Below are 12,180 nucleotides of genomic sequence, written 5' to 3'. Positions count from 1 at the left end.
TACCGTGTCATATGGCACTACACAATCTGATGATTTTTGTCAGCAGAGATCCTTTCTCTTTCCCATGTTGCTTGAAACCTGTGGCCTGCTTAATAATGTGGAACATCCTTCTTAAGTAGATTTCCTTTAATTGAGCTCACCAGACAAACTAATCAACCAGCTCTCTGAAATTAATTATAGTGATTCAAAGAGCCCTGACACACAATACCATCTATGAATGTAATAGCACAACAAAAAATGTCATCTTTATGACACTTAAATCCAATTTGCATAATAATTTGGAACACGGCGTAATGATACTGAGTGAGTGTTCTTTAGATTTTTAACACATAAATAGTTAAATTAGTAATCCACTAACTGGTTGAAATCGATGTGTAATGCTGTAGCTTGCCCCTCTACACTGGATTCCTGCTGATTGTCAGAATACAGTCTAAGTTTTGAGTTGTTGCTGCGACTAGAAAAGTGCTAAAGTCTGAGGACTGGAGTCATCAGCTAAGCTGTCAGTGAAAGTCCCAGCTTCGAAATTAAAAACAAGGAGTGAGGGAGCTTTTCGGGCTGCTGCTCCTAATGCTCTACCTCTGCTTACTACAATTTATTTATTTATATTTTACAGATTTTTCCACTCATTCTATTTAATCTGTTTTAAAATAAAAAAGTTAATTTTATCCATATTTACGAGTTGTTTCTACATATAAATTTACTGCTCTGTGTTTCTTTTTACCCTGTGTACTGCAATTTGTGATAGCAAGGAGTTGTTTTAAGTGTAAGTGTGCTATATAAATACATTTGAATTATTTGACTTTGGATCCTTTCATTTGGATGTTTAAAAAGCTTACTACCCAATTATGATAACCTGAAAAAGATGGAAGGACAGATTAAGAAGCTGTTTTTAATTTCCTGGACTATTTAGGTATTGAGTCAATCCACTAGACCAGATATGCAAAACAAAAACTCAAAACTGTACTAACTTTCAAATCTTTATGAACAAGACACCAGAAAAAGAACAAATTTAACATGTAAATGCACTTCTTTTCAGTCTCAGGATTCAAAGAACACACTGAAATAAAGACATGTTCCTCTATAAAAAACTGAATAAAACCATCAATAAACAAATTGACATATTGCATATGTAAGTTCATTTTAAGATAAGTCCATGTAGACTCACCTGAAATCCCCCTTGTTGTTGGAGACTCTGTCTGTAGGGCAGTACGGGGCAGAAGTCTCCACCACAACTATTTCCATGTGCTGAGATGTGTTTCCTCTGGAACTGGTCACCAAACACTCCCAGTTGCCGGCGAGAGCCACATCGATGTTGGAAAGGATAACCTCACTGGTGGAAAGGAGAGAAATCTGTGAGTGTGAATTTAAATAGTCTGTTTTGTGGCTTGAGTACTGGCGATTTATCTGTGAGCTTTAAACATCTTTTATCCAGTGTGTGGAATAAAATATTCAGTGTTGATTTAGGATATGGATTTCGATTTATAATTAAATGTAATAACATTTTGGAAGGGTTTTGTTTCTGGACTTAATTCTGTGGTGTTTGGATCATTTAGGGATTAGGTTGATGAATGCAGTCAAACACCAGAGACAATATGTGTCTCACAAAGTCTAATTCATTTAAGAGACCCTTGTGAGAGTGTGTCTGTCTGAGTATGTGGCAGCTTAAAATGTTGGCTGGGACTTAAGATGATCATTACTCACGCTTATCTTTGCTAGTCTGAAACAGAGATTCATATCCCACCGGAAAATGCCTGATTAAACAAAAGATGGTGAAACAGTGACAATAGAAAGCATTCACCAAGGAGACTAATCTCGAGGATTTTTACTCACTCTGAACAAAAAAATGGAGAAGTCGGCAGAGATCACTAAGCAACGCGAATAGTCACCATGTAAATACAGCTTCTTTATAAAGTGGGAGCTGTTTAAGCTCCAGATCTAACACAGAATAATTGTCAGTCATTTTTTGCCAAAAGTGTTTTTCTCCCCTTAAATCATCTTTTGACAATAAAGACGTGATCATATATGCTTTTTTTCTTCAAAAATTACTTCTGCCAAAAATGACTTATGTCATTATTCTAGGAAGGTGACAATATAATACACTGTAAAATTTAAATACATTAATAACTCAGTCAAGCTCGAACCCATCTTGATAAGTCCACAATAAAAGATACTCCAATTAAAAATATATTAAATATATTTGCATTCAATAAAACAAATCTGGAAGACCAGTTATTTAATAAAAACCGAAATCTCTATTTTATCAGATTATTTTCTCTTTTTTCTAGCATTCACTTTATACCTTTATGAACATACATAAATAGAACAATTGCTTAGGACTTGCAGCATTAATAACAATCATTGTACAAATTCCTTACCCTTTACTGTTATAAAAAAAAAAAAAAAAAACTAATTTCCAAACTTTCTCTACTTTTACCATGACATATATGCATATATTCAATGGAAACTAATCTGGGACCAAATAATAATAAAATAAATCAATAAACTTCAACATTACTGTTGTTTAACAGTCCAATTCAGCATTTAGTCTTCTTAAATTCAGACCTGTTATACATCTTTGTGTCTGAAATATGCAAATGAGTCATTAGAAAAACATGTACATGTGTATTTCTGCATTAAAACAACAGGCTATTTATATAAAAGATTAAAAACTGTGGAAACAGCAAAGAAGTGCAAATACCAACAGAATTGTTGTTTAAAAGGACTAAAACTTACAAGCAGGCATTTAAGCCCTTATTGAGTATTTTGGGAGCAGTGATGGTCATAGAGTCTAACAGCTGCTGGGAGGAAGGATCTCTTATAATGCTCTTTTGTGCACTTAGGATGCAACAGTTTGCCACTAAAAAGGAACTCTTCAAGTCAGCAATATATTTTAATTGACTGAATATGTCACAATAAAAGTATAGAAATATTGGAAATATATTTATCATGATTTCAATATTCAACAGCGGTGCATAGATTTTTGAGAGCCACTGTACAACTAAACAACCAAAAATCCAAAGAAAAGAACTTATTCCCAATTTAATTATGGGAAATGGGTGTGTGTGGCGGGAGGATAGAAACTGGAGCACAAAGCCCACATCAACACAGCAGGTCCCAGCTTGGGCATTTCTTATTCTAATCTATTCAGCTGTGAATTCCACATCAAGGTGGAAATCTCAGAAAGGGAAGTGAGAGGAAAACAAGCAGCAGAGAGAACACTGAGCATATCATGTTTTGTCACAGCCATGTGTTTATGATGTGAATGTACAAGGCAAGGTAACCTGTTTATTCAGTAACATTCCCATATAAAATTGCACCAGTCTCTCATGGGAAACCATCTCCACTTCTGCTTGTTTAGGAGGTGAAGGAAAACACAAATCAGACAATGTTACGATTCCCTAAACCAACGACGCAGAAGACTCTCCTGTGATGGGAAACTGGAAGAGGATTCAGAAAATAAGTTAAATTAGTCCAGAAGCCTCCTATTAGATTTTTTTGAAATGGTCTATATCAAATTTGAAAATCTGAATGAGATGGCACCAGGGTACCAGTGCTTTGAAACTGATAACTGCTTTGAAAGACAGCTTTCTGAAACTTTTACTGAAACTTTTCCCAGCAAGAGTTCTGCATCCAAACAAGGATTAAACTTGGAAGTAATATGATCCAATTATGCTACTTTATGTAAAAACTTAATATGTGTACTAATTATTTAAATACGTTTTTATTATGACTAAAATCTATGTCTTCCACACAATATACTGTACTTGTTACAGCCTCTCAATAGGCAAATGTCATCATTTTTTATGAGTTTTTGTTTCCAGTTGTGTTTGGCCATGCAACCCCTAAAAGTTATATAAAGGTCCAAAATCCACTCCCTTCACCAGTTCACATGCACAGAGCTCAGACTCATAATCTGAGTCTTAGTATCACATGGCTTTACTGTTTCATATAGTTGGCAAAGACGTGGCCACACAATTAGTGGATGAATTACTTTTAAAATTTGTTCTTTGTCAACCAATCATATTTTCAGCAAAAACATATAGAGTGAGCTAAATCATCATCCATATATGGAAATGCTTTATATTTGAAAATGAATAACTTTAAACACAACCTCCTTATTCTTTCAGACCACCAAATGTGAATTTTGAATATGAATAATTCAGAGAATCAAGCATTCCTTTATCTGTAGAAACATGGTGACAGTAGTTATTGCAATCAGAAATGTATTCTGTCTGAACAAAGCGCACCCTTTCAGATGTGTGAGGTAAAGTCAAAGACTAAACCTCTCGGTATTGCCTATGAGTTTCTGGTATTGTTCAAAGAATTCAGTGTTTAACAGAATACCCATGAAGGTCTGTGTGCAAAATAAAAATGATAAGAGAACTAGCTGAAAGCACCTGGGGCTGGCTGCTTTATAGTGACAGATTTACAGTGCAATATTTACGCAGGTTTTTTGCTATAAATCTCAATAATTGTAAAATCCAGGCATCTGCTCAAATAGTCTTCTAACTACTCCCACCTTAGGAGATTCAATGATGATTCAATATCATATGCATAATAACTAAATGGACATAATGATAAAGGCAACAGAAGAAGAAGAATACAGCCTGTCAACACAGGCATTTCTTACAGATTGAGAACATCTTGCAGAAGGTTTAGGTGGCAAACAAAGCAACAATATGAGATAATAAATCAGGTTAAATCAATATCCATGTCTTAAAGTTTTCTATACTAGAGAATTGCAGCAGAGATTATGACCATGATGCATGACTACAGGTATTTATAGCACCAAGAATTATATTCTAGAATTATAACCAAAGATACGACTAAAATCATGATCTGCCTTTTTTCAGTGAAATTGTGCGTTTAGTCATACTCTCCTTTATTTGTATTTTATACATTTTTTTTAAAGCTGTTGTTTTATTCACTACTGCTTCATAATATCAGATACAAATTAGTTTGTAAAGATGTACCATGTGCACAGCTGAAAATCTGTCTTTAGACAAATGTTGATAATGACTCAATTCAAAGAAGCTAGAGTTTCACCAGCACTGTGTTTCTGCAATATCTGTTTGTTACAAGGCAACACAAACACCTTTTTGATTATATCAGTAATATCTTGGAAAGTAGGAAGAATTTCTGCATTTGAGCTGATTGTTTGGGGATTGAACTGCAACAGATTAAATCAGTATGTTACATTGTTATTGTGAAATCTCACATTAACTGTTCTGACCTTAAAGTAAACATCATCAGGTCAGTAGCACGCATACAAGTCCAGCAGAAGAAAAACATAGTCTATACAAAATGGTATATTGATTTTATTTTTAATTTAAACCATGAAGGCTATTGACTAAAAATCTCAATCCAACAAGTCATATCTCAACACAACTGCTATTAAACATAATATATCATTTTTAATGACTACAGTATTTGGGGGGGCTAGAGCAAAGAAAGGAGACATTGTTAAAATTCTAGCCCCCTGCAAATACAGTTCCACGTCAGGCACAAGCTTCTGGTACCATTCAGGAGGAATCTTAGGCCCCTCCTCAAGAACAAAGGCCTCCAGTTTATTGATTTTGTTGGATTTGCATGCAGCAACTTCCTTTCTCAAATCCAACATGAAACTAAATAAATAGTTCAAGTCAGGCAGGTTTTCTCTCAGGAGTTCCTGACACTTGCTTGAGTCTGTTTCGTCTCACAGACCACAAAAATATTGTCGCAAACCTTACTGAAGACTGAAGCTGTATTTTGTAATTCAAATATGTATCTCTAGAAACATAAAGATGCCCTTTAGAAACTCCTGTTACAACAAAATATCAGTCATTAAGAAAATTATGTATGCAATACTGATAAAATGGAGAGTGGTGACCTTGATGAGGCCTCTAGGAAGTCAGCCATTAAATAAAAATAAAAACACTGAGCAAGGCAGGTCCAGGGAAGTCACCTAAATGATAAATCCAATCTGTCAATAGATCTGTTTTGCACAATGACCTATTCAAAGGAGATAAAAGTCACAGATATTTAGACAGAAAAGCTCCACATAGTGCAAAGAAAATCCAACAAAGATCATTAAGAAGGAGGATGAGGAAGATGATTCTAACTCAAGAGATTCTAGGTAAATGACTAAGGTAGCAAAAACCAAGAATATAAGATGAGCACCAGAAGAAACAATCTTCTAACCATGGAGAGATGAGCTTATCCATGGTTCATACCACTGACAGAATGAGGAAGTGCCAGATATTGAGAACTCTTAGCTAATTATGCCAGCAAAAAAACAGGCTCTCCGCAGGACGTAGATGTAATCTGTACAAAAAACAGTTCAGCATTTAGCTAGGTGTAAGATATTGGCAAATAAAATGTGGATGAAACACAAAGGAACATCTGTCAACTCTGAGCTGGAAGTTCCATAGTCAAAGTGAGTGACTTTGAGAATGAGAAGGTCAAGATCCTAAAAGACTTCCAGGTTCAAACTGTTGAACAGATGATGGCTAATTAACCAGGCAGTGTGATATTAGGCAAAGCAGAAAAAGAGTGCAGGAGTGATAAACATTGTAATCCTAAGATACAGCAAGATCAAGGAGAAAACGCACGAGAAGCTTAAGAATGCAGAACTGGAGGAGTGGCTGCAGCACGATTACAGAAATAACTTCAGACCAGATGAGTTGCTTTTTTCATCCATGGATGTATGGAAGACTACGTGGCTCCACTCTCTCTAACTATGAGCTGTCTGCAGGGGGAACAGTTACATCATTGCTGAACATGTGCCAACTCATAATATGCTGGGGAATGCACAAAGAAATACTGACCATACCAAGACACAACCGCCCACTCCTGCTTCTGTCTCTGCAAAACCTTTACTACTGAAGATTTTTGTTTTGTGACAGATCAATCACACAATCCTGACCTGCTAATCCATAGAAACGAACAACAGGAGCAAAGAGACTGGTTCCGTTTTCAATTCAAAATCATAAAATAGATTTTTTTAAAAATGAAAAAATAACTGCACTTTTGTGAAAATCAGATGAGAAGGGCCCCAAACCAACCATACACAAAGCCCTGACCTACATCCACAGCAACACTGCATCATTGTGGAGCAGCTCCCTGTGGACTCATTAGAAACATTTATGCGTCTGCGCAGAAATTCATCAATTGATTTACATAATGTTGCTTATGAGACTGTAAACTTTCAGTCTGTCCTCACTACCCCCTGAATGCGCCGAAGCACTGATCTTTTAATTAAAGCTTGCTAATGACAGTTGGTGACTTTGGGTTTTTTCTGAGCTCAGGAGGCCTTTAGATTGTAATGTACATTTCTGGCTTCAACTGTCAGAACAAATGCAATATGACGTACACCCCTGCATGAATGGCTGTTTATTTTGCACACACAGGCATGAAAATGGTTATAAAACTGATTGGCTTTAGAACTGAAATTTTTGCCAATCTCTAAATTACTCCACACTGTATATTACGTCTATCTCCTTTAATTAACTTCTCACTTTGCCTTTGTTTAATGTCTTTCATTAGAACTAAGCTTCTATTTTTCTTGAAAGACCTAAACTGGCAAACAGTGAAGTGATGAAACAAGAGGTAAAACTCATTACAGTGTTGGAAGATAATCCAATCCGGTTTCCTTGGCAACACCTGTACAAAAGCATGCATAGAGAAATATTTAAGACAGAGTGAAAAGAAAACACTGCAAAATATCCACCAAAAAGAAACTTAAGAAACCACAAAGCTAGATCAATACTGGCTTTTAGGACTTTGCCTTTTTCTACGTTCAGAATGTTTAACTTGTGAAGCTTTGTGGACCAGATCGTTACCAATGCAAAGTCATTGAATGGGTCATGGGGGTTTCCTTGTACAAACCTCGTGTAATTTGTGCATTTGAAGAAAGCAGATGATTTCATCCCCAAGGCAGTTATTAAGGCTGCTGGTGTGTAGAAAACTCAAATACCTTTTAGGTCTTCAAACTCTCCACTGGAAACAGGTGGGTCACTCCCTTCAGTTAGAGAATGGTGGGCAGTTCTTGTTTTTTCATGTTTTGTTCATGAGTGATGGCGGGATAAATGGATGAATAAATGCAGTAGTAAAAACTATAAAAAACCAGAAACAAAAACTTTATTTTTTTGTTTTATATGCAATGCTTAAAGGATGACAGATAATTCAAAGAGCCTTTTTATTCTTTCCTTTGCTTTTGGTAATATTTCCAAACACGTTCCTCATTTTGTGCAAGATTAGCCTGATTAAAAATGGAGAGGATTAAGAGAGATACATCCCAAGTGTCTGCTGCAGCTAGTTACAGGGCTCTAAAATGTTTGATTAATGAAACATGAATCTCAGGCTGGTCCCACTTCTGCCTCTAGCATAGCTAACACCGGGAGTTTGGCTCAGCACCATTATTCAGCAGGAGTTTGGCCCACGTTGTAGAGCCATCAGGCCTCACAGGGCCCGTTTCTTTGCTGCTGCTCCATGTGAGAAATGTAAACGGAGAAGCTTAAAGTCCCTCCTGCGCCAGCAAATAACTGCGTGTTATGACAGAGCACAGTGTGCACTTATAATAGTAGGGAGGTGAATTATTAAGAAGGAAAAATCCTAAAGAATTACCAAACAAATTTCATTTCATAAATAACACATGTGAAGTTTTAACAAGTGAAGGAATCTCTCATGTTCTGCTGCTAACATTGGCAACTTACCGAGCATAGTGTAAAGCTGGATGAAACACAATTTAGCTGAGAAAATACACGCTAAACATTTTGAATTCACCTTCAAAGAGGTCACTTTGCACGGCTTTGGCATCGCTGCTCACTCTGCTGCAACTCTGTGCGACAAATCCAGACAGGGGCTTTAAGCCATGTGCTAAATCCTGTGTATTCAGTCTCTCCCCTCTGATGGGCCAGAGAGGGCAAGGCTGACTGAGTCAGAGGACAGTTAGCCAAGGTGAACCATTCTGACATCTTAAACTTCAAACAACATACCATTAGAAGCATTTCTAATACATAGATTTTTACATAAACAACTGCTTGAAAAGCAAAAAGCACAGATTTTCCACTGCTCCTTGCAGTTTAAGGTGAAGTAGAGGGTAAAAATGTAAAATTAAGCTTGTGAGGAACACACTATTTTTGTTGGAACTGGCTTTGTTATACATTCATCAATTATGGAAATAATGTCAGACTTTTGCTGGGTTTTTTTTAAGGAGGGAGGCATTCTCAGGTGCCAAAAGAAACGTGACCCAAATTGGTTCCACCTGGGATGAAGAAAATGCATATTGGTCTCTAGATGTAGTTACAAACACAAAGGCTTTCTGATTGAGCATGATTTTATTATTTGATAAAGATTTAAGGATGTTCTTACAGACATGGCAAGCATTGCTTGACATCAATCTGTTATCAGTCAGAGAAGGACCGTATCTGCAGCGTCTTGGAGAAGTCTTTTTGGAAACATCAACACTGCAGTTGGCTCCCTATTGTATGTGATGGAGTGTGAGCGTTTAATGCTTTTGGTGCATTGCTTCCTGTCAATGCCCTGACTCCAACAAAAATGATCTCACCATGCAGAACAAAAAAAAATGTTCATGCTCATTGCACAGAGATCGGTATTTTCTGTGCAGCCTGCAAACCTCCAAATTGCGCATGGTCGAGTATAAAAATTGTGAGTTCTTTGAGATGAACTTCAAACGCAAAAAATGGTTCTCATACATTCAAGTTCTGGCGAAAATAAAACTGTCTTAGGAGGCACTTACTGGGTTTATAATATACTTTTACAGCAGTTTAAAATGTCAGGTTTCATACTAATCTTCTAAGAGTGATGAATGTAAACAGATTTTGAATTTTTGTGCAAGACTCCAGCTGACTGAACTCGCCAAGATATGCACACAGAGGATTGCTCTAGGATACATTTACAGCGCAAAATGGCCAACCCAGCATGATGCAACCTTTATAGAGAAAAACCCGCTAACCAGCCTTCTCTCATGCAGGAAATGAGCTTACAAGGGCTAAGAGAAGAGCAAGACAAGTTACTCTCCTCGCCGACATATACTCTGTAGGAAAGCTGATGATGGAAGCCCATTGGAGAACATATGATAGTAATAATATGAGATGAAGGCCATAAGAATAAGTACATACAAGTTTATGTTTTAATTGCAAACACATATGCACTGTAAAAACACAAAATCTTAAGTGTTTTTGGTCCAGTCTCTGCAAATATCTTCGTATATTTGAAATAAGAGAAAACTAGTTCCACTGGCAGATTGTTTCACTAAAAACATGGGGAAAAATATCTTCTTATAAGTGAAATAATCTGCTAATGGAACACACATTTTTTATCAATATTAAGGAATTATTGATTATTGCTTTAGAAATTAGACATAAACTACTTGCTAAGATTTTGTGTTTTTTGCACTGTGATGTGTTGTCACTTAAGCAAGTATAACTACCCATTACAAAACTATAATGTGAAAAATGAGACTGTGATTTGGCCAAAAATAGCATTTAGGAGTTAAAGAATTATAAGCTCATATAAATATGGTTAAAAAATAGTTCTGGATTAAATTTGATACATGGGCGAAAATGTCGCAGCACTGTGTTGTTTTGTTCCCAAAATAACCTCAAATAAATTTATTTGAATTACTAAGAAACATGCAGGAATCGTAGAGAACATTTTTACATATAGTTGGCACATTTTGGGTGGTTTGGATATGATGCAACCTTGTCCTAACCACATATTTACGTTTTAAGCCAGGGAAGTGAAGGACCCTTCCAGGAATTGATGTAAAAATCTACCCACTGTTCTTGTTACCAAATAAAACAACGTTACGGCCTTCTTGATACACTGAAACATAATTCTGTTAGCTCCCCATCAATATTTATGTCAGAGACCCCAAGTCAGAAGAGGTACCAGTAAACATAATCAACAGCAATGAACTCCAGCATCCCAAAACTACTGCAACACTATTACCTAAATGTGTTCACTATAACACATACGTACATGCACATGACCACATGGGCACCAAACCACCCGGAAGACAAAGAGAGAAAGAGGATAGAGGCTTGTGGCAGTCTCTCAATAAAAAAAATGTACAAATGTCTGTGATGTCGGTCCACTTTATCACCTCAATTATGATTCAGCATCTGTTCCTCTTAGCGTGTGATCAGCCAGTGCCCCGCCAGTGCTGGGGTCTGCCCAGACTGGACGGCCAATCTCAAGAGACGAGCTGTGGGTTGCTGTGAGGGTTTGGTGCCATGCCAAGCCAATTCTGTCGTGTCCTTTCAAGGGCGGCAATAACAAATGAAAAACCCAAGATTCTACAAGTGAGTGAGGCAGAGATAAGAAACGAGTCTCCATGTCTGAGTGCTGCATCGTACAAACGTCACAACATTACAATGTGGCAACGTAACCTAAAAGTATTAATTGAGAATTTAAGTAACAAGCTGACTTGACTTGCTGCTTATTTGTGATGTGGTGAAAAGAATATGAAGTTTTCAGCGTTTTTTTAAGGAAAAAAAAACTAATACTAATCTTCTAAGGGTGATAAACATAAATATAAACCTCTGGCATCAGATGCACAACAAACAATGAAGTCCTAATATTGTCTATGAAACAACACACACTGACCACCAATGCTGCAGACCGTGGTATCTAGAGGTCATTTTTAAATCAGAACAACAAGGAAATTGACGTTGGTTTTCAAGCATTCACAACTTAAAGGCATAAATCATAAATGGATTAGCAATACAGGAAATAAAATGAGGATGAACAAACAATACGTGCAACTATTTGTAGCCTACTTTCTAGACATAAGGAAAGAAAAATAGGTTTGACTGTCAGGTGACAGTGCATAATATATTTATTTTGTTTCACAGCAAATTAGCTTACAATTCAGGCTGTAATGTTCGCTCTGTTAATCAGAGAGACAGCCTGAGGTAGAAACTCAGGTTTCCCAAATAGCGCTCCGTAGATTAGACCAGAGGGTCAATGTTTGTGTCCAGGATGTGTGAGGTCTGCAGAGATGTTAGCTACTTTTTTCTTAAACTACTATGCTACACTACATATAAGCATATTTTTTGTTGCAGTTTGGTTCTCTCCTGTTTTGTGGATGAGCTAAACTGAAGTTCATTTAAATCATGAAATCCAAACATTTGGCCTTGATGAATGTCAGTAGAAAATGGCGCTCCGGTCAGATGA

The 12,180-nt window shown here is 36.7% G+C and overlaps 1 protein-coding gene across 1 annotated transcript in view; it reads right to left on the bottom strand.

Moving 5' to 3' along the window:
* Positions 1 to 12,180, bottom strand: part of adgra1b (adhesion G protein-coupled receptor A1b) — a 198,753-nt gene that overhangs the window by 133,518 nt on the left and 53,055 nt on the right. Inside the window, exon 8 of the mRNA XM_028007742.1 lies at positions 1,166 to 1,330. Coding sequence (XP_027863543.1) covers positions 1,166 to 1,330 — 165 coding nt within the window. The remainder of the gene's footprint in view (positions 1 to 1,165; positions 1,331 to 12,180) is intronic.

The sequence above is a fragment of the Xiphophorus couchianus genome, chromosome 22 (assembly GCF_001444195.1).
Source record: "Xiphophorus couchianus chromosome 22, X_couchianus-1.0, whole genome shotgun sequence".
NCBI lineage: Eukaryota > Metazoa > Chordata > Actinopteri > Cyprinodontiformes > Poeciliidae > Xiphophorus > Xiphophorus couchianus.
This window is presented reverse-complemented; position numbering and strand designations above follow the sequence as displayed.